Source organism: Spodoptera frugiperda, chromosome 26, assembly GCF_023101765.2.
Source record: "Spodoptera frugiperda isolate SF20-4 chromosome 26, AGI-APGP_CSIRO_Sfru_2.0, whole genome shotgun sequence".
Lineage (NCBI taxonomy): Eukaryota > Metazoa > Arthropoda > Insecta > Lepidoptera > Noctuidae > Spodoptera > Spodoptera frugiperda.
This window is the reverse complement of record NC_064237.1, coordinates 5,929,226-5,952,785: the sequence shown is the minus strand read 5'-3', so window position 1 is coordinate 5,952,785 and position 23,560 is coordinate 5,929,226. Positions and strand designations below refer to the sequence as shown.

General features: G+C 36.4%; 1 protein-coding gene across 5 annotated transcripts in view; it reads right to left on the bottom strand.

Annotated features, from left to right (window-relative positions):
* Nucleotides 1-217: 217 nt before the first annotated feature.
* LOC118264103 (muscle M-line assembly protein unc-89) overlaps nucleotides 218-23,560 on the bottom strand; it is a 186,548-nt gene continuing 163,205 nt past the window's right edge. For 2 of the 5 annotated variants that reach the window (XM_050705042.1, XM_050705043.1), the window contains 13 exons: nucleotides 12,856-12,931; nucleotides 8,053-8,145; nucleotides 7,700-7,761; nucleotides 7,269-7,340; nucleotides 6,569-6,706; nucleotides 5,300-5,365; nucleotides 4,474-4,665; nucleotides 3,306-3,525; nucleotides 2,958-3,213; nucleotides 2,707-2,881; nucleotides 2,396-2,614; nucleotides 2,143-2,312; nucleotides 218-2,028 (listed from right to left, as the gene is read on the bottom strand). In XM_050705042.1, coding sequence (XP_050560999.1) covers nucleotides 228-2,028; nucleotides 2,143-2,312; nucleotides 2,396-2,614; nucleotides 2,707-2,881; nucleotides 2,958-3,213; nucleotides 3,306-3,525; nucleotides 4,474-4,665; nucleotides 5,300-5,365; nucleotides 6,569-6,706; nucleotides 7,269-7,340; nucleotides 7,700-7,761; nucleotides 8,053-8,145; nucleotides 12,856-12,931 — 3,540 coding nt within the window. In that variant the 3' untranslated portion in view covers nucleotides 218-227. The remainder of the gene's footprint in view (nucleotides 2,029-2,142; nucleotides 2,313-2,395; nucleotides 2,615-2,706; nucleotides 2,882-2,957; nucleotides 3,214-3,305; nucleotides 3,526-4,473; nucleotides 4,666-5,299; nucleotides 5,366-6,568; nucleotides 6,707-7,268; nucleotides 7,341-7,699; nucleotides 7,762-8,052; nucleotides 8,146-12,855; nucleotides 12,932-23,560) is intronic. The other 3 variants (XM_050705045.1, XM_050705046.1, XM_050705044.1) reach the window with 2 other exon arrangements.

Genomic DNA, 23,560 nt, shown 5'->3' with positions numbered 1-23,560 from the left:
TTCTTTTTATTCATTAATTAATTTTACTTCGGTATAGGTCTTTAAATTGTTTAAAACAAGTAACACAATAATGTACAGGTTAAGTACTAAATAACTACAAGAGACAAAAAAACATACAACGACTAAGTGTACAAGAAAGCAGCAAACAAAAAAACCATACATGCTTTCAATAACAAAAGTGAACAAAAAGACTATCAGTATATTGTTGAAAACAAACCTCCTTTATTTTACTTGTAGACGGCTGTTTCGCGTCCCCATAAATCATACCAGGGTCCAAAAGTATGGCCTTCTTCGGGCAACATTTCGCTTCCTTCCGACGGTCTCTTCAATAACTTGGTTCGAGGAAGCAACTGCGGTCGCTGCTGCTTCAGAGCTTCGTTGAACTTTTGGTCATCAGATTCGCTGTACGGTCCTTCGCTTCGGCGGTCAATGAAACGTCTCGCTTCAAGTCGAGCCTCCTCCTGACGAATCTTCGACTTCTCCGCTTTTTTCGAGTCAGTCTCATAGTCGTACCGAGACGATCTCCTCTCTTGATCACTGAAGTATGAAATGTTAGACTCGTAGTACCTTTCTTCTCTGCGTCCATTGTACGGTAAAGAGCTGTCGTCATAGCTTCTGTTCGCCCTATTCTTCTTTTGCTCCCTTCCTTTTGTGTCAGTGAATTCTTTCCTGGTTTGGCGTCTGTCTAGGGAGTAATCAATTCTCGGTTCTCGGTTAGACTCATATGGCCTTCCATCTTTCCTCTGGTTCCTTACTTCGGCTTGTGGATACTCTTTCTTGTGATTCTTTCCATTTTCAATAGTATTTGTTTGGTGATTCTTATCTTCATTACTTGAGCGTTTTTTGTACTTTAAAGTTCCTTCATCATGCCCGTTATAAATTTCTTCATTACGAACATCGTTGTTGTTTCGTTCTATGGGCATTCCATATCGATCGGTGTGTTGTTCATTATCTTTGTACTTAAGGGTTTCAGATGAAGCGGAGAATGTTTTAATTTCCTTCGAGCTGTCTTTGAATGTTTTGAACTCCATCGTTTTTGGTGGGCTTCGTTCGTGAGGAGAGTTTTTAGTTTTCTCTGAAGATAGTGTTGCTCGAACATGTGGCTTTATCGGAGTTACTTCTATTTCTTCAAACTCTGGCATGTAAGCATTTTCTTTGCGTTTCTTAACATCTTCTTCAATCATTTGAGTCTGCCGACGTCTATCCATTTCTTGCTGCTTCCTTGATTTCATATGATCATCTACGATTATACAGTCATATGGATCAGTACTTGAAGCAACAGAATTTACGTCGGAACTGCTATCGTTATCATACTTCTGTAAAATTTCTCTTCGTTTAACTGTTTTCATCACAAAACCTTCACCATTTTCATCGTTGTAGAAACTGTTCTCAAAGTTTGTTTTGATAGTGCTCGTGTTGGTTAAGTCAGAGTGCCTTGATTCATTTCGTGGTACGAAATCTTCGTGTTTTTCTTCAATTATAGATTTCTCGGACATACTTTTCTTGTTCATCGTTTGAGTATGCTGGTACTCCATTGTTTTTCGACTCTTTTCGATTCTTTCTTCACTTTGGATAGATCCTAAACTTTTCGCTTGGCGAATACCATTAACAGCTTTCACATCTTTTCTATCAATGGTTTCTTTTGGACGTGGTGGTTGTCCGTTTTCAGTGGGCGGTGTTTTCTCAGGACTAGCTTGTTTTGGTATATCTGGTGCAGGTCGCAATTCTTTTTTCATTTTTTCAAAGAGCTTCTTCTTATACTCAGGGACAGTATCAACAATGTCACGATGTTGCCAGAGCGACATTCCTTCCATTATTTCTTCAGCAGTAGTGCGTCCGAATTTCCAGAATGATTTGGTTCTTTTAACCTTTTGAGAATCCTTGTCCATATCCAACATGTTTCGCAACATCAGTTGTTGATCGTCGGTCAAGTACCCATTTGCAGTATTGTTGGGTTTGGGGCCTCGTTTCAAGCTTTGAGTTTTAAGCAAATACGCTCTATTGTCGATGTTTTGTTGAGCAGATTTACTATAAAAAATAAATAAAAGGAAAAATAAATGAAACTAGCTAAACTACAACACGAGCAACAAAAAAGTCAAGCAAACAGGAGTTCAAACCATTGTTTGTAGATATAAAATTTACCTGATAGGCACACGGAGTCGTTGAGCTTCTTCGTCACTGTAGTCTACGTCGGGCTGTGGTGGCGGCTCGTTGGAGAATCCTGAGTCATTGGAGCTGTGCAATGACACATTTCCTACAGCACCAACAGCACTCACGACTGTTTTAGCAGGACCTGCTTTATTCTGGGCCACCTAGTAATAACAAGACCAAAGTTATTGGCATGAACAGAACAATCTTGCACTTATTTATTTTTAAGTGGTGTTTCAATGCATACCTGAGAACGCATAGGTAAAGTCTGTGGCCCAAAACTCCTAGTTTCTATGACAGCATGAGTAGTAAAGCTGGCTGATGATGTGGAATTCTTGATGGCAGTAGTAGCACCTTGGGCTGGAGTGGACGCGTGGAATGTAGCGCTTGCTGAAGTGCTAAGGGCACTGGGTGATGGCGCTGGCAAAGTAGGCGGCAGTCCTGGTGAGCCGCTACCAAGTCGTCCCTAAGAACAAAGGTTTACATAATATTATTTCCTATTTTTGGATTTCACTTTATAAATTCAGTGGATAATATAAAAACTATAAGTCAATTTACCTTAGTAACATGATGAGCAGTAACAGTATCGCCAAACATACGAGTTGATGGGTGTGAGTGCGTGTGTCCTGTGGCTGAGGGCGTAGTTTGCGCATGTGCCATGGGTGCGGGTGGTGGAGCCTCCGAAGGCGTCTGCACGCAGCTCCATCGGGCTGGTGAATTTCTGCTGGAAAAGCTAGAAGTTAATGACAGTTAAAAAAAACATTGATTTTCTAAGTTCACAAAAGTGAATTTTGCAAATGAAAACGTACCCAGTTTCATCAAAAGGTATTGGTTCAGTGTAAGCGAGTGGGAACCATCCAGCGTGGTGGGAGCGCAAGTTCTCGCCATATTGCCATCCTTTAGTCCTTTCTCCTAATAATGCAAGTACATCTCCTTGTTGGAAGCTCAGCTGGTTATCTCCGGCAGCTGCGTATGCGTATAGAGCTCGGGCCAGTGGTGGGTCTCGTGTAGTGCAGGTTGGCGGAGCAAGAGATGAAGGTCGGGTAGCTGTACGGGTGTCTGTTGCTGAAACATAATAAGAAGCGTCAGTAATATACGATTTAATTTGTCATAGATGATTCATGCTTTCATAGTGTTATGGAAATGTGATAATTTACCTTGATCATCATTATTAGAGCTCGCTTGAAGATTGAAATCGGATTTAGCTCTTGATAGTCCTTGAGTTGGTGAGCCCAGGTCTCCGATAGATCTGACATCAAGACATGAAGCGTCGACTGATCTAGTTTTACGCAGAGCAGATCCTACTGAAGCTCGATCATCATCATCACCAACGCGTGGACTGGCGTATACGTCTTCGTCGGCCCAGAATGACACTTGCTGTAAATAAAGAAACCGTTATTCAGTGACGCAGTTTTCAAGTATGTGTGTAGCTACTGATTTGTAATTAAGATGAAGTTTATCCTTGTACACCTCAAGAATTTAGTTCACGGTTTATACCTCAGAAAGCCATAAAGTTTTAATCAGAATCAGATAAACAACCATAAAATGCCTTGTTTGTGAGATGCTCAGTGGGAGCCGCAATCCTTATTCCATTATAATTCGTAGGAATACGACTGTTTAATCGGATTACATACTTAGTAAGGGCTCATAAAATAATTTTACGTTAGTGGGTGACAGATTTTTATGAGTGCACGGTGGGAATCAGTAACAAAGTATCGTGTTTCGCCTAAAATGTCCAGACATTGCGATAAAAGGTTATGATTTTTTTCACCTGTTTTATGCTGCAATTTGCCTGCTAAGTACCTACGCAATGATGGTGAAATTTCAACGACCTGTCTGGACGGAGGGCTACTAATTGACACCTTTGAGGATAAAGTGGGATGGTCCGTTAAAATGTTAATTACGTATTTTTTAAAGTATGTTTGTCGTTGCATTAGCGACAGACTTACTGTGCTAATTTACAAAGTAAGTTTATTCAATTAATTTATCGTCGTATTTAGTCTTTAGTAGCTGGTGAACATTACCCAGTACAGCATTGCAATACAAATTGTGTTGTTGTGTGTGTTGTTGAGTTTATTAAACGTCAAGTTGATTTAAGAGATAAAGTGCCTTATTTGAATGGATAAACTGCAGCTGTTTACTGTTTTGCCCTTGAGAGCAGGAATGCAAGATGAAATAACGGTTTTAATTTAGTATAAATTATGTACGCAGGTTGCTAACTTATGACTGGCATTATCTGACCAGCATATCAAGCTACCCTAATATCTTCAATGGATTCTGGACTTTACTTCGAAAGAATAAAACTGATAATTGCAGTACACTTACTCTCATTCTGCTAACGAACATAGCTTCAACATTGGGTGGTAAGAATTCACGAGTTCGGGATACTTCAAGCCATTCTTCAAGTCCAGAGTTGTAGGCAGTGGCGCCCGCGGTGTGGTACGCTAACCAGTGTTTAGCCAAAGAGCATTGCCGTTCCAATACGAAGCCGTAGCGACGACGTTCCTGTGTCATAGCCTGGCGAAGAAAAAAATATAAATAAAGTAAAAAAAAAAACTATAAATATTTAGCATTGTATCTTGTTAGTTTTAAAAAGTCTTAGTTTTTAATGGGTGTTATATAATATATCATTCATCATTGGTATGCAAAATCTGAAGAAATTTATGCATTCTTGCAACCAGGTCTTTATACATTGCTGATTACGTGATTACGTACATTCTGAACTTCTATAAATGTGTTAATTCCATAAATTACGATTTAATCTTATTAACATTTAAAAACACTGGCCATCAGTATGCTAAAAATCAAAGAGAAGAAAGAAAGATAACAACAATTTTGAAATCGGAACGCAAAGAACCGTTCGTTGCTTAAACGAATAAAATCAAATTAGCCAACAGAATCTTTGCAGACAATATTAAAACTAACTAATTAGAACTGCAGAAACGTTCGTATTTTTAATTAGATCATTATTGTCTGGAAGCGGTCCCAGGCATTCAATTACCAGACCTGTCTCCTGTCTGCGATACAATGAATGAATAAAACTGAATGTAGTTTTACTAGAATCAATAAAAGTTCTGCTTTTATTGTTCGTTTTCCTTTGTAGTTGTATTGTGGTAGGATACAATTCGATGTTCGTTGTAACAGTACTTACGTTCTTCAAGCTTTGTTCGCAGAACGCATCCAATTTAGTCTTCTCCTCCTCTAGTATCTGCATGTTCTGTAAAAATTGTTACAACGTCATTACAAGTTCGGTGGGGTACACTATTGTTAAGTTTGCTCGTGAAATACTGTTTCTGTTTTTTACTTTTGTTTATTATGAAAGTCGTTTCAATGCTTATCTCATTTTTCTTTACGAAATTAAAGTATTTTACGTTTGATGGTATCTAGTAGTTATGTTATGTTCTGACAATACTGTATTCTCAATTTATTTATGTTTTATGAATTTTGTCTTGGGATAGTTTGATATGTGGTATGTACGGCGTATGAACTGGATAATATACATATATGTCGAGAAAATAATAGCTTTTAAATCTAAACAAGAAGTTCTCTAAACAAATAATCACGTCTGTTACGCGAAAATATGTCAGGTAAACTCATTGTGCAAATGTTATATGAACTAGTAAGTATTCTTTAGTAGTATTCCTCTAGTTTCAATGCTCTCGTTTGAATAATGTATGCAATCCTAGTTCCCTATTACCATTCAATGAGAATATGCGGAGAATTTAAATCTACGACTATTTTACTACTTATTTAAACGGTCCAGCAACGTACAAATAGGGGAATATCGTAAAAGGAGGTTGGAAAGCAAATAATACTAGAGAAATACGTATATGAACATATTTTGTTATGTTATTTGTAAACAATTTGAGTTTTAATAGGTATGTTTTGAACATAATGCATAATAAAATATGTAGATTAAAATAAATCCAATGTCTTCTACTACTATTTACTACTAATAGTACGATGTTAATATTCATTGATATGAAAAATTGATAAGAAAAACTCGTAGTTATTGCACAATTTTATAAAATTTTGGTCACAAATTTCAAGGTTGTCTACAAGAGATTTCTATTTAAGTTTTATACACGTGTATGTGCTATGTAAATTTGTTATATAATATCCAAAATATTTCGATAGACTTATTTATAGGTATTCATATATACAACTTTATACATAGTATTAAATTATATACATTTTATATTTTGGGGTATATTTTTTTATGTGATGGGTAGACGTTTTACTTGACGTTCAAAAGTTTATTTATTTATTTATGCGTTTTATTTTGTATATTACTGTTATTTTCATTGTGCAATATTACTGTATTTATGTTGGTGACACTAAATAAAAAAATAAAAGTGCCTTCTTGGTCTAATTGAAACAAATGAATTAGATCAGTAAAGATGACATCGAGTATAGTTACCTTCATCTCCTTATCCATGGCTGATCCAACTTTAGTGACATTAGGCTTCTTCTTTCGTTGTTTTTTAATTGTCGCTGCAGCTTTACTGTAGCTCTCTGACCTCAGCTTGTGTTGTTGTAAAAACCTCTTTTGTTCCGACTGAAAAAGAGCACCAGTAATAAACAGAATGTCGAATATTCCTATTGTTTCACGAACATTGTGTCGTGCGCTATATTTTTCATTTCATGAATTCCTGGTACCAGCCTTGTGATGCAAAGAACAATATAGTTCGGCTCGAGTTTTCGAGTGTCAATCGAAATTCTCTAATTTGAGCTGCGAATGAAAAGTGGGCTTTCGAGTTACTAAGGTCGTATTTGCTTTAGGAGTTCCTCATAGTTTGATCTAATTAAATCTCTTCTCAACAGTTTCTGAGAAAAACAGCCGCTTTTGCTCATAGTAAATGTGATTTATGTATTATCACCATGTACTAAGTAGTCACAGCTCGTGCTGAACAAACAAACTACGCCATTTGCAGAAATATATAGGAAGTGTGTTGTCGAAACTTTTTTAATAGAAATTCTTATCTCACGGGTGCTATAGTAAGCTTATTTGAACTTGGAACCCTATTCCCTTTATCTGGTAAACAATCCCTTGAAACTTGGAACTATTCACATAAAAGATTATGAAAGTAAGGAAGAAAGAAAAAACCTTATTGACTGACCTGTACTACTTTTGTGTCTTTCTCCAGATTAGTTTCCAAGGGGACCAGTAGGTCTACGTAGAACGCCTTTAGCTGTAACAAACAAATAACTTGCAGATTATTGGATGGGGACGTTTCAGATAGTTTCTATTACGAGGATAAATGTCAAGTAAAGGGTGGATACGGTATCGTAGGGAAAACAGATACGATGACCTCATTCTGTGTAGTATTCTAAACTTTTGATTATGAACATTCTGTGATATGGAACTATTCTTACTGTTGTGATTCATTTAAGTTTTGTGTTAACACATTGAACGCCATTGGTCACCGGTGATCCACGTTATTTTTGCCATCCTCAAAGACTTAAATGTTTAGTGAACATGTTTTCATCCTCATCTATTGTTTATTGTCACTTCCATCCTTTCACGTATTTGTTTGCAAGATATACTTACGATGTTCATTTGTTGATCCTGTATTTCCCGGTACACTTCCACCACCTTCATAAGAGCAGTCCCTGTAAAATTGTTGCTATTTTAGTACTCGTAATGTTGGTTACAAGTTTACAACTTTAGAATCTTCGCTTAACCGTTTAGTGCTAAGAAGACAATCTCAATTAGTCTAAATAACTTTAGCAACTATGTTCGGTAGCACCAAATTAGCTTGAACTTTGTCTTACTTATTACTTAAGTTTATCTCTGTCTGCAGCGAACTAGTTTTAGACCTTATTATATAAAGAAATGAGTTCAAAGTCCCCTTTTGTCTTTATTACCAGCTTCATAATATCATACATAATATATTTTCATACCTATATCGGCGCATCCTCCCCATGTGCCCTGTTGTGCCTGTCTGCCAAGCTTCCCCACTGCATCGACATACAACCTCGATGCGGCGGCCGCACCTGCGCAAAAAACATTCATATAAAGCCATATGTATGCACTGATGTCCTCCACCATCGCCCCATTTGAAACGAACAAGGTTTAATGGAAACGTGCCGATTGACGATACATCTGGGGATTGAGGGAAAAATGAAGAGTGCATTGGAGGCCTATTGTTTTATGAAAGTCCTCGTTATTGACTGAGCAAAGGGTGGAATTATATCTGGCCGGTACACGGCGTGGTTAGCCGTATGAATGATGCAGATAAATGGAATTATCGAAGCCGGCTGCGTACACTCGAAGCTATTCATGCCTTTCAAAAAATGTTGTTGTGAATTCAACGCCACTTAATTAATTTTCTATCATTTGTATACCAAAAAAGATGTCGAATATCAATCTATGTTAGGTATGGTATTTATAAAACCAATTTCCATATATATGACCTACCAAAATGGTCTAGAAATAACAATAATCACTTCAAAAGAAACTAGTTTCCCTAATTTAGATAGTAAATAATGAAATATATGGCGAAATTATGTCTTAAACCAGTTTATTTTCACTATTTTATCATAAATCTCGCATAAAGTATGCTACAATAAAAATTCATTTAAATCTTCATCGATAAGTCACGGTAACTAATTCGGATAGACGATTAACCGATTATGTTAAAAACGGAGCAAAAAATTGAGATCTTTTCAATCGCGGATGCGATTACGTCGATGCGATTATGTATTCGAGTGTAATAGTATCGATACCTACAAATCGATTGAAAGTAGACTAGCACTTTAACTTATCCCAAATTGTGGTTTTTCTTCAATAGATTTTCGACTCTATTACAATACTATAAAGAAGAAAGTATGATACAGAAATTTTACTATTAGTAGTACCTTGATATGCTGCTGTCTATTTATATCGCCTCTACACATTATCTAAGCGGTGAAAGTACTAATCTCTTATTATTGAATTACGGCATTATGTCAGCTAGCACTGCACTATACACATTTTTATCTTTTTTTATTACATAAAGCAGGTTCCGAATGTAAAAATGATTGATCTCTTTTATTTACAATGTTGTAAAGATGGACGGTCATTGATGAAGTAGGTTAACGAGCGCTGTACCATACTTACGTAAAGTTGAATCGTAATTAAGATTCTTATAATAAACTGTGAGTAATTTCGCAAATGTATATGGATAGGAATGCGTTGCGGTTACGGACTTTTTGGCTACCGTGTTACCTACATCTTAACCTGCGAGTAAGTTATTTGAGATCATACTTTCAATATAAAACCGTATCAAAATTGGCAGCAAGTACAAACACTTACTAAGATCCTTATAAAAGTTATAAACTTCTTCATAAAAGCGTTGCATTATAAGATATACAATTTCGATCAATAAACTAAGATTTACCAACAATAAGTTCAAGATTCTATCTTTAAGATAATAAATAAAGAAATATCTAGGTACCTACAGATTAAAGACATGGCGCGGAAAGACATACATAGTAGTAACAAGATTACAATTGATTAATATGAGGTCTATACATTTAGAATCTTATCCATGATTAGAAGTCCATGAAATATAGGCAGTGATTTACAGTAAGCAAGAAAAAACCTCTTATTATTCCTCGATGTTATCTAAACTAGAATATCTATGGAGACACGTCTTTGAAGGTGAATAGGATCCCCTTATCTTTCCCCGTGTGGGTTGTTACAGAAGGGATTATCGTCGGGTACCTGTTCTTCGATAAAATGAATATGTAACTCATCGAGTTATCTCCGACATAGGCTCGGTTTCAATGTACCTTACTTACATAACCTCCACGGCCTAGCCACGAAAAAGGTATCAACGGGTTTCAACAAGATCATTTGACTTAATTACCTTAACCGAGCTAAATTCTTAAAGTTCGTTAGAATAAATTAAACAGGCAGGTACCTGTATTTGGCACAAGCCAATAAAAGTACGGTTAAATACCAAAAGTTGTTGTCCTAAAAATGTTTGGAGGTCGCAACAACATATTTTTGCCCTTCCAAGTAAAAATATTCAGGCCAGATGTAAAGATGCCGATGGTATTTTACGAATCTTTGAGGCGCTATAAAATGTTAAGTGCTTCAAGCTTTCAATCTTGGAATTAGACGAAATTAAATCTTAAGACCCATTTTACTCGATAAAACAAAAGTAAAGTAATTTGTTTTAAAATGTAATAAAATGATGATAAACGTGAAAACAGAGGCGTCCGTAAATTACAGTTACATGCAGTTTTTATTGTTCCCTCGCGCTTGAATCCTTTGATTTACACGCAAAAGTTTGCGAAACAGAACAATGAGGACAAAGTTGAGATAATAAATAAAGAGGTCACTTACTGACTACCTATTACCCCATAAACCGAGATAAAACAAAATTAACCGCAAAACATCAAAATAAAGTTTCTTCATAATATGAAAATGAAAAAAAAACCCTAAAACAAGAGTCATCGTATTTACGCAGTCGGGACCCATTCTAAATATGAAGCACATACGGCTTGCTTTCTAGAATGGGTCCCGACTGCTTTAATTTTAGCAGATGACTTTTTGTTTTAGGTTTTTTTTTCATTTTCATATTATGAAGAAACGCAGTCGTTTTTTAGCCAAATTACATTATTTTATTTTACTTTCTTTTAGTTTTATTATTTTTATACTTATTTGATAATTATAGGTATCTAGTGTCATTCTCACAGTAAATACGAATCAAACGACCCTATCAAGCTGAAATTCATCGAGTCGTTCAGGCTAGAGAGTGAACAATATTTGAATATGGCGCCAAAAATCCGCCATTTTATTTTTTTATTATTTTGATATATCCAGTGTCAATCTCACAGTAAATACGAATCTAACAACCCCTATCAAGCTGACATACATCGAGTCGTTACGGCTAGAGAGTGAGAAATATTCAAATTTGGCGCCAAAAATCCGCCATTTTGTTTTTTTTTACTATTTTGATATATCCAGTGTCACTCTCACAGTAAATACGAATCCAACGACACCTCACAAGCCAAAATCCATCAAGCCGTTTAGGCTGTAGAGCGTGCCAAACAATTATACATACATACATACATACATACATACTTCCTTCTGGCGCAGTCGGGTAAAAAACATAACCCTCCTTCTGGCGCAGTCGGGTAAAAATTAACCGCAAAACATCAAAATAAAGTACATACATGGAGGCCTTTGGAGCCATACATCGCGGGAATGCCCAAGTTTATTACAGCTAGTGCTGGCTACAATACTGTAGATAAGCCAGCAGAGACAATTTGGCACAAACCACGCCCCAGTTCCGTAGCCAAGCAAGGGAACACCGAGGTTTTGCATATAGATGCGCCCATTTGGCTTACACTACATAAATTAATTGTACACGTTTCACTGAATACGCGTCAACTGAGATTTACGAGTCACTGCGACGGTTTCACTTTCTTATTGATGTAACTAATTGTGTTGTGTCTGGCGATGGGTATGCTAATTTCACCACAGACAAAACCTGGGACCGTGTCTTGTTCTCTAGCGTTGCATTTAAAGCTATCTTAAGTTCTGTTTTGAAATGTAAATCTATGATGTTATGACTTATTAGCGCTTCACCTAATAATTTGTGACGATATTTTATTGAGTTGGTAAAATTTTGTTTAAAATCCTAGCAGGAATTTGGTTATGAAATTCTTCATTGCCATGTTGTTGTTTATGTGCTCGCAACATAGCTGAAGAAAATTAGTTGTATTTAGAAAGAGAATACAATATTTGTCTATCCTTGTTATATCGGGCGTGACATCATTGACGTGTCATTTGTTTTCACGATGGCAACGTCGCTATTATTAAACATAATCATGTGCAAGAAAAACAATATGGTACATCAATTTTCTTACTGTATAACAAGTTTTTTTCTAAAAAGGTTACGTTGTTTTATATAGTTATTGATTAGCACAAATTATTTAATACGATAACTAATCTCTTAGAACTACAGTAATAAGTTTCTAGGAGAATTTAAATCCATATGATGCCTACATGGCAAGTTTCCAGCGAGCGGCAACTACACACAATCCAATCTTAAAACTAGATGTTTAAAATAAGTTCTAATTAGTGTAAAACTGCTACAAGTGTGATTATATCTTTTAATCACCTCTTACAAGCCATGGGAAGATCCCATATCTTGTTCTTAGTATTACTAAGGAGCCTACAATTACGTAGTGGTGTAAATTATATAGCTTTGATTAGCATAGAGTGTTGCAACCTGTTCACGATTATCACTATTTATTGCATCTCTAGATATGCATCGATAGATTTTATTATATAGGGTTCTTGTAGGCAAAGGTACCTAAGCCCAATAACTCCCTTCTAAATTTTCCCAATACTCGATTCCCCAACAACCCTTAAATTCCTAATCCCCAAAAGATCGGCAACGCACTTGTAACGCTTTGCTTACCATCACCATAAAAAATATAGATAAATTAGCACTTCATTTTGTTTCATATAATGTCTTCGTTCATATTATTTTCTGTTTAATCATGACATGTGATCAAAGGCACATCATCTAGACAATGTATTTAAAATGAGTGTTCGAAAAGAAAAAAAATATAAACTGTGAAAACGGTGTCACTATATTCCACAGATAAAAAAATGTTATATTCAAATTAGGCGCGTACACAAAACGATGTTCTGCACCAAACTCAATTTAATAAAAAGGTGTGATGTGATAAAAAGGTACTTACCGTGTAAAGCCTTTAAGTAGGCCTTTCCGGCCGTTATCATCTGACGAGCACCTGGATTAAATTTGTCCAAAATATTCTGAAACAACAATAACAGTAATTTGAAATGTTTGTACAGAGTTTTGTACTAATATGAATGGGAGAGTTTCGTTACTGAGTTCTCCGTTACGTGGCGCTTTATACTTCTATTTTGTGTTAGGAATTTGGGTAGGTTGGTTTCATTATTTCAAAAAGAAGTCATGGGTAGATTTAGGTATACTTTTTTTAGAGGGTGAAAATCATCTAATGACTTTTCCCATCTTGGGCGAGGCGAGAGGTAGTGTCAGACTCTTACTGACTAAAAACCACCCCGTTCCTACTCCTTTTCGAGCCAGAGTCTAGTAAACAGAGTAAAGTATACTACGGACCTAATAGCTGGTCTGCATTAATAAGCGATAATAAATCTTACATTCATATACATTAAACATAATTTACAACTTCAAATTAGTTACAACAACCTAACTACATTTTTTTACACACAAATTAAACTCTCAAAATACAAATGTCAACATACCAATTAATTATAAATCACAATAGAAATCGGCGAAAGAAAATTGTAATACAACAAATCATTTTAATAACAATCAAATGTTACATCACTAAAATGGACAATCAATTGAACAAGCGAAAGTTTGCAGACTCTTAGAAACGTTTCCATAAAGAACGATGGTTGAATAGATAAGGTCCATTCATATGCAATTGTAAATGAGGTCTTAGACCGTAAATAGACTTTGGTGCTGGAATGTGGCCTTCAAGGATGCTGCAGCGGTTTGCTGCTACCAAGGTGTGGCCATACGACATTCCTTTACAAATACTGCTATAAGCCACTTCTCCGAAAGCGCTAACTGCGTATAAAAATATCTAGTACTTTTGCATGTTCTGCTCGAATGAATACCAAGTGGCTTTAACATCTTTTACATACAAACGGCCAGTGTGCCACTTTATAAGTTAAACAGTTACTTGCATTGCCTGGATTCGATAATCTTATTGTATTTTAATTTTTGAATAAGGTGTCATATTTTTTGGTAATTTCGATTTTAAATTTGTTTATTATCTACACAGTATGATGAAACAAATTATCACACCGAATGACCATAAATTTAGATTTAAACCCAAATGGTAAAGCATAAATCTTGATTTTAAATAAAGCATTCATTTCCAAATTTAGCATCAAAACGCTGAACGACGCAAACACAAGGGATCTCATATATCAGAATCAGCTGTAGCTCTACAACAGCAATGTCGGAATTGAACACCCAAACAGCGATAGATAGTTATTTATTTGCTCCTTTTCTGCACAAAATTGCTTATAAGCCCGAAAAAGAGTTCCACTAAATCCCTCCGAATATATCGCGCTCGTTGTTTAATTTAGCAACAAAATGTCTTTTCGACGTATCCTATCTAAATCGATACGATATACGAGGCGAGAAACAGGCCTTAGCTTTTATGTCCTACGGATCCTCTCAGATAACGGAATGGAGTAATGTAGGAGAAAACAAAACACTGGCGACGTGCAAACTGTTTCTCTATCCTCACATACTCGAATTGTTTAACACACAGAAGCAAATGTTTCCACTCCGTATGTTTCAGAAAGCTAATACAATCTTCATACGGTTTTGGAGTTCAACCAATTTAGTTTGACAGCGTGTCTACAGTATTGTGCTTTTGAAGTAAGGATAATGTCTCTTCATTTCATATTAGTGTTAGCGTTTAGAAATCTAACAGAGAAATCGTGTGAAATACAACCGGCTAGTGTCGTCGAGTACGTGCTAAAGTATTTAAAATATCGATGAGTTTACCTAGTTTTCACTGATGTTAACGGTAATTTCTTTTCAAATACTATTGAGGAATTCAAACATATTTTTTACTTCGCCTAATACATTTCTTGATAATTTTGTCAGCTTGCAACGTAACTTTTTCCTTATCCAGCAGACTGGCGCGATCTTCTCCCTATTACGTATTAATTTAAGCGTAAGCGTTCCTTTATACACGTTTAGATACGCATAGCGCAGCGACCCCTACGCTAAAGATTCTCCATCGTAAGCATGTTAGGGTATAAGTAAGTGCGTGGAACGGAAAATGGCCGAGTATTCCGACCGGCCCGTCCTAATCCCCAGGTTATTGCCACATTACAAAAAGCCAATGCATTTTCCCTTCTACACCAATATCAGTAGGCTGTATGCCCCTAACTACGTGCTAATGTGTTTTACGATGGTAACACCCCAATTTTTTTATACTCTGTATTTCCTAATGTTAATGTTTAATTCATTCTGTTGTATTTTGTGAGATGCGTTCAAATTGTTACGTTTCTATGAAAGCGAGACAAGTGGTGTTTTATGGCTTTGTTTGTGTAATTATGTAAGCAGTGTTGCGACAAACTTGTGACGAATTTAGTTGAGATAGACACTATGACAAAGTAGTATGAAATATTTTGTTATAACAATAAATTGTTTAAAAGCGAAAAATCAGTTTAGTAATGTTTATTATAAACGGTACCATTATTGAAGCATTGTCCTCTGACTCATTCGATCGTGCTCACTCAATCGTGCTATGATGCAATATGTTTCAATGGAACTACATCAAAATTATTATTTATAGGCACGACTCTGTATACAAATATTGCTTGAACTTCAATCTGAGCTCAAAAGCAGTTGTTTGCAAGGAGCAACTGTTAATATTTACCCGCGACCCGAGGAATCCTCGCCATCCGCACTTTCACCTTTACTCTCGACTTACTTTTGTTATTCAATGCTATTTCAACGGTAAAACCTTTCTCGGGACATTCCATATTGCTACGTTCACTGTTTATAAGGGTAATCTTGGTACTACATACCTACCGAAATATTGTTTATTGGATAAATGTTACCTTTTATATCGTCATAACTTGTAATGGATTGCTCACGGTTTATGCCTTATGTAGCTGGTAATCGGTCATTAATCGAGATTCTTAGCACTACTTCAGCGTTTCATTGCAGATACTCGTCGATATGTGGGGTAGACATAAGTACAATATGGGTTGCTGGGTCAACGCTTTCAACAACCATCAAAGCGTTTCTCTTCAATTGAGACCCGCATGGAAATCTGCAGATTACCGATTTACTCTTATTTATAAGTGTCCTTGTCCTCAATACGATGTTAAGCCGTGGGGCGTCCATCCTGCAGACACTTAACGTTTTAAATAAGTTATTTGTCCCATCTTTATGGTCGTTCAATACACGACGATGACTGAAATATATGGCTTCTCGGTTGGGGCGGGCGGGAAGCAATTTTTCACCGGATTCAGACGTACCTTTTTAAAATACCGAACAGGCTGCGTCGGTCGTAGGTAGGCGCGCTTATTGCTCGCGTCGAGAGCGTAAATCTTGAGGGAGAATCGTATACGGAAGACGGCCAAGGGTGAAAAATAGATTCGCACTTAGAAAAATTAAGCAACTCGCGAAGGGGAGCAGTTAGAAATATTTTTCGTCTATAATAATTTATAGTGTATTTATGGTCGTGAACATTGATTGCACTGAGAGAAACGTGAGTATTTCCCTTCACACAATCATACAGAGATTTAGGTTAGATAAAATATGGGGCCTTTAGCATAACTTGGAAGTCATTTATCATTTGGAAATCTCTTTGAGACATCACGTCCGTCACAAAAAGATGACGTATCCCTTGACATAGGTAAAATACTCGTACGATATTGTATCGTGAGCTAGCTATTCTAATGTAATACTGTGACTTTATCCCATCCTCTTTATTTGTCGGGCACGTAGCACACGACATTTGCTACAAAATTGCTTGGGGCGGACTTCGTGACGTTACGGGCTTTCGTACCCTTTTCGGGCCTAATGTTCTACGCACACGTCCGATATTTTTTTACTATCTACGGGGAGTATTGGCCATTGAAATTCATATGGAATTTTACGATAGTCGGCTATGTCAAATCTATATTGTCCGCTATATTGATGTTCCGGTTGTTAAGATTATCGTTGTCGGGTATAAATTGATGACTTGCATAAATAACCTTTATTTTTATTTCATACGTTACGATACGATCTAGTTACAAAACACACTCGCAATAATTTGATTTATTTTAACATACATACGTATATCTGCATGCATGCCTACATTTTAACAAAGGTGTGAATTCTTTTGGATCGTCAAACTGAACGTATAATTTCATCGCGATTGTATTGTATATTATGAAATTAGGTTGCAAATATTTCAGTAACAACCAGCACAGCAATTAATTCCGCAGACACGAATTTAATTGCATTTAATGCGTCAAAGTGTGCAACAAAATAATTGAGTTAGATCTGCAAAATGTGAAATAATTTTAACCATTAACTTCACAAACAATCCCCCGTAGATCTACATTAGTCATACATGCATAAATTAAATTAAATTTCATAATTCACATGAGCAACGTTGCGGAATACTTTATGAATTTAATTACTAACTTTGATGACGTGCCTCTCTCTGCTGTCTGATTTTTAATCGTTTTACGGCGGGACTGTAATTAAAGTTATTGTAAGGGCTTTGGTAAAATAATAATGTAATTGCCATGATTTATTTACTCTGACATTCACGTCGTGCATGGCAGCGTAGGTAGCTTTTACATCATTCATAGATTGTCGTCTATCTCAAGCCCTGCCGCGAGCAAGTAATTACAATTCACTTCAAAGTCAAACTGCGACAGTATTACCTGACAATAAAGCCGAGACGAGCGCGACACCGCGCACCGGCGCGGCGGTACAACTTGCTAGTAATCTCAGGGTTTAAATCTTTTATAAAATGTTTTGGGGACACAAACATGCAAGTTGTACGACAGCCGGCGGGATGTTTGCACAGCACACTTGTTGCCACTCTAGACGAGACAGGGACATGGCTATGTTGTTTACAACATGCCTGCAAGCGAAGTTTATCCTTAAAATAAAAAAAGATCAACAAACTTTTCACCCAACTCCTACCCCTAAAGCTTTCTGCAAAAGTTAACTTGCCAGATTCGCTACACGAAAAGCAAATTTACGAAAGACGAAGTTTTTATGTGAGTTTGAGTGTTTTCGTACCTGTATTATCCTTGCAAGGTTTTATTATAATTGTCATATAGACGCGGTGAACGATGACAAAATCTTGTAACAAAGTATTGGTAGAGTCGGTATTTATTGTTCTATCTACGTCGATATTATGAAGTTGAGTCCCCTTTGCAGTTTCTATAAAGTTAAATGAATTAATTGTCTCCCTGTCGTCCCAACTGACTTTGCTAATACTTTCCAGCAGTTTTAAATTGATTGCAATCGGACTGATAACTGTTAAATTCCAATCCAAGCTCCACCCTAGACGGTGGAGTTCTTAACGTAATCACGGCCGTGCAATTTGTTACGGATTCAACAATGCACCTCTTAAGTTCTTTGCTGGGGCAAAATAAAAGAGTTCCTTTAAGTTCGCTAAATGAAGTCGACTACAAAAGGCGGAGCCCGGCGTAATTCAAATGAACGCAAGCGGTCGCCGGGCCTCGCTTTGATTCCGTACTTTTGAAAAAGTTTAATTTTTGCCAAGTTTCACTTGCAGGACTTTGCAAATACTTTGAGATCTCGTTCGAACTTCAACATTAGAGTCAATGGTTTTACCTAAAGGGCTGGTAACGTCTACGGTAGCCATTAATCTTAGACTGCTTAATTTGCTAATGGCAAAGTTTTTTTCGGTCTAATCAGGAGTTGAAATGTTCATTGTATAAAGTTCCTAGTCAAACAAAAAGTGGTGATTGATCTTTGTAACGGAAACTGTGGTTAATGATGTAGTGCATTGTATTATGTAGGTACAAGGCAAGGTCGACATCTTAGCAGTTAATATTTGTTATTTATGTATGGAGACCGTTCCAGTGTGTACCCGTACGTCAGACGGCATTGTTTGTCGTCATTATTATGTAGAATTGTTGATCTATTCATACCCATTCACTGGCGTTTACTAAGACAATTAGAACAAACACAAGGTCGGGCTCATGCCAAATTGACTTTATAGCGGTCGTTTTGTTGATAAAATATTGTCTTGTCACGAATTGAACTTGAATTTTAGAGAGTAAATCAGTTGAGAAGTTTCGCAATGTTTAACTCATGCAAATGTAAAAGTGAGTTTGTGTATGGAGTAAAGTTTCATTTACCGTTTATGGACCATAACAACAGGTTGGAACTGAATACTTAGCAGTAATGGAGTGATTTAGAAAACTAGCAATATTCAGAAAAATACTGTTTACTACAAACTGACAGCATACTTTAAGAACTTATTTAAGTGGGGAAGAGCCATGCTTCGGCTTGAATGGGTCGATTAGGCTGGGGTGATGCCACGGCCTTGCAGAAAATCGACGTGAAACAACGCTTGCGTTGTGTTAACCCCTTTTTCCCAATCTTCTCAATCCCCGATTCCCGAAAATCTCGTAAATTCCCCCCTGGCAACGCACTTGTAAATCCTCTGATGTTTCGGGTGCCCATGGGTGGCAGCGATTGCTGACCTTCAGGTGATCCGTCTGCTCGTTTGCCAGCTTATACCATTCATTTTCCCCAGTTAATGTTTGTGATTCTATTACCCACTCAAACCTTCAAAGCGAAGTCGCGGGTTCAACCTAAAGGAGCGGTAGACAGAAATAATGGGTTTGTTAGGAACTGTTTACAGTAATGTTGTAAACCTCTTTACCTAAGTTTTACTGCCTATAACTTTAGGAGGTTTAATAGTGACAATGTGGGTTTATGTACTTACCCATGTAAACGCTGTTACAAGGTTTATTTCTTGGAAAATTACTTTTCAGTCTATTTTTACTGTTTTGCAAGACTGAAGATGTTTTTATGGACAAAGTTTTTAGTGAATCCACAGGGATGTTCATATAAATAATTATTTTCGGAGCTGAGAATAAAGATCGAGTTTTATGACTATGTCTGTTTTTTCACACTTTCTATGACAATAAAGTTATCCTCATGTTTTTCGTATTAACATGAATGGCGAAATTGGTACCTGTGCGTTCATAAAATGTACATACATTCTATCAATTTATGGTGATCGTTATAACTAGTAATAGTATAGGTAGTGGTATCTAGTATCCAATAGTAATTTATTATAGAGTAAACCTATAAAGAAAGACAGCAATGTAGTTACAACCTTGATGTACTAACAACTTATACCTATGCATACTTTGTAATAAACTAAGTCCTAACCCTCCTATTAATGCAAGTTATAGTATCAGGTTCTACATATTTATTCATGCATGTTTCTAAGCTAGTTTATCGTAGATTTATCACAAGATATACATCATTCGTGTCGTCATTAGGAATAAATCCAGTGAACGGATTAACTGCCGCATTCCTCATACAGCTAGTGGCAATAGTTTTGTAATATCATGTTGAAAGCGCGGAATAGGAAAATTGTGTACATAAAATCTTTGCTGTATTTACGAATGGTAGGTATCTTATTTTATATGTTGTATACATGTGGGATAGTAATCATTGGGTAATGTGTGATTTCGTTTGTATATTTTCACATCACACGTCTTAGTAACTGCACTTATAATAACATAGATAGAAATGCACGTTTTAATAATAAGCCTACTCTACGTCTAGTGCGACATCGCCGCGTCTGCCCACGCTGCTCATGATGAAGAGTCCCTCTGTGACTCGAAACTAGTAGAGTTTTTCTCATTAATTTACGTGAGTTAACCGTGATTTTTAGTTAATTTAGAAATGCACGTATTAAACCAAAATGTCTATTTACTTTTCTAGTCCGATCTAAAGTCTAAAGTGGACTATACGTTTTACTGGGAATTTTAAAATGAAATACTCCTACATATAATGCTTTGCCTGGCCAACGCTTGCATCCATTGTACCCAAAAGTCAACAGTGTGAAATAAAGTTATTGTTTATGTAAACTCTCCCTCAGTTTTTCGGAAAAAGGGGCCTGGCAGTGTTTTCACCAACATTAGCAACATATGCGTATTATTTATTACTAGTACACAGCAATTTTATAAATGTTGGTAGTTTCGTTATTTATGAGTAAGGTAACTTTAACAGTTTTGTAAACAAATTATCATTATTTTAGGTTGGTGTTAAAGGGATCTGTTGAAAAGTCTTCTGACTGAATTTTGTCTCAGTTACAAAGAGGTTGTCAGTACTACTATAGAGGCGATTTCAGGTGTGATAAGAATAAGATTGGTGTGCCAGGTCTAAATGGTAATTACTACGACTAAATTGGATATTACACAATGTTCTTTATCAAAACTTTTGATATAAATGTCAAGGTAATAAGAGTTTTCATTGAAGCCATTATTTCGCTTGCACGAACAATTTAAAGTAAATATTACCTAAAGACAAATAAAAAGAACGGTTGACTGTTTAAATGAAACATTTATTTTGTCACATCGTCCAAACATTGGACAAATAAATACAATTCTGATAAGCTTAATGACAAAGTCGTGTCGCTTTATTAAAAACGCTGTATTTTTTGTTTTCGGATAAAATAATGTATTTTATTTACATTTTACACGCGTAGGCTTTATTTTTTATATTTTATCGCGTACTGAAATGAGCTTCCATGGAAAACGTCAGTAGTAAAATAACATAGAGAGAGAAAGATAGAGATAGATATACAATTTTCGTGCCCTATCGTCATCTCTATTTTTAATGGAGACTCATTATTGATGTTGTCGAGCTATGCAAACTTATTACACGAGTTTCATGTAGCAGTATAAGAATAAAAAAAAAACAAGATAGATAGTATTGTAAATGTACTTTAACTAAGTACGAAGTAAAAGGACTCATACCTAATACTTTCTTTATTCTAATTGCTTTTTCTTAAGGATAGACAATCATTCAATGGCTTTTTTCGCCTTGGGCGAGGCGAGAGGCTGACTGTCAGACTCTTCCTAACTTAAAATCACCCCGTTCCTACTCCTGCTTTTCGAACCGGATCTCCGATAACCCACTACATTATTCTAATTACTAATATCTTAATCTAGCCAGCCACTTGAACCAACTTCCCACTAGTTCACCTACTAGCCCCTGACCAGACCAAGTCACGATCTTTAGCAAACAAGCAATAATCTACAACTGTCTAGCCCTTAACAGCAGTACCGAGGGGATCCATAAATATGGCTTTAATCAAACGTGTTATTTATCTGCAGAATCTAGCACATTCATTAGAAGTTAGAACTCGCAGGGTATTAATTAGCCCAGCATTCTTAGCAGCCTACATTAATGCAGGTAGGTTAATAAACGGTTTGTGTAGGTAGATGCTGGGTTTATAGTTGATAGGTATAGTTGTATATAATGTAGTATCTGTCATTATTTTGTTTAAGGTGTAGGATGAAGATGCTGATGATGCACTGCCATTTATTTAATTCAGCTTTTTGGCAGTTGTTTTGTTATGTTATGTAATATTCGTGTGGGTTCCTACATGTAATGACTAAAGTCTAAACCTTAGTTGTCGCCGGCGGTCTAACGGCACACCTGATAGTAAGCAATAATAGTTGTTGGAGAATCGGGAATTTGGGAAGTGGGGTAACTGGGGCTCAGGTAACCTTACTCACACAACGAAACATAACGCAAGCGTTGTTTCACGTCAGTTTTCTGTGAGGCCGTGGTATCACTCCGGTCGAGATGGCAAATTCGATTGGTACCTAAAACACTTGAATTGATAACCGATTTCTTTGTAGATTAGGCTTAGACTTGACCCGGCGCTTTAACTTGGCCCAGATCACTTGTTCTATCTGTTGTATAAGTTTAGTAGTGACAATAAAATTACATGTTATTGTAAACATACAAATCGTAACATGCATTAAAGTAATAAGTTTACCAAAACAAGTCCGCATCAATTCATCGTCCGCGGTTTATAATGAAACAACCACACCGAATTCAATGCGGTCGACAATAATTTGTGGGTTTTATAACGGAATGTACGGGTTTTTCTACATTAACACAGATTTTAATACATGTCCGTCCTGCATGGGTGGTAAGCAGATGTCCCCATAATTCATGGTACCTATGTACAGTGTATATACGGCTTCATATCGAACTACATATAACCAGTTTATCATAGCCGTGCTTTGTATGATTTGTCCGTACTTTCGACGGTCAGTTTATACTGGTTTTGTTAAGCTTGGTGGTAGCAACGTGGTATTGAAACCGCACGTGCGAGGGCTGCTCGGACCAAAACTTTTTAAACACGTAGTTAAAGACTGCTCGTGTCCAAACGTTGTTTAATGTTGTTAGTTTTGAATAGTTATAAAAGATATTTTTATTTATTGATAATTTGCGTGAGTCAATTTGATCAGTGAAGCAAAAATTGTTGTTTAATGTTCAATGTTTTCCAAGGTCACGTTTCGTAAAATTAGACTTGTTTATAAATCCTAAGTTTGTAATTGTTGAAGTAATTTGAAATTCCCGCGTTCTCCAATAATGTCACTTTTGACGTTTAATTATTTTCCCTCCATTTTTTGGCGTCTTTCTCTCTGCTCCGATTTTTTTCTGCTGTAAGGTCGTTATATTTTCAAAGTGATAAATAAAACAAAGTTTGTGTGCAAAATAACTGTTTTATTACAACAGGTTATGGGCCCAGACCGTATTTCAGTCGTAAAAGTGTTAGTTAGTCAAAATACAAGTAAAAACAATAAAAATCTGGGCGCCGGCCATATTAAAGTGGT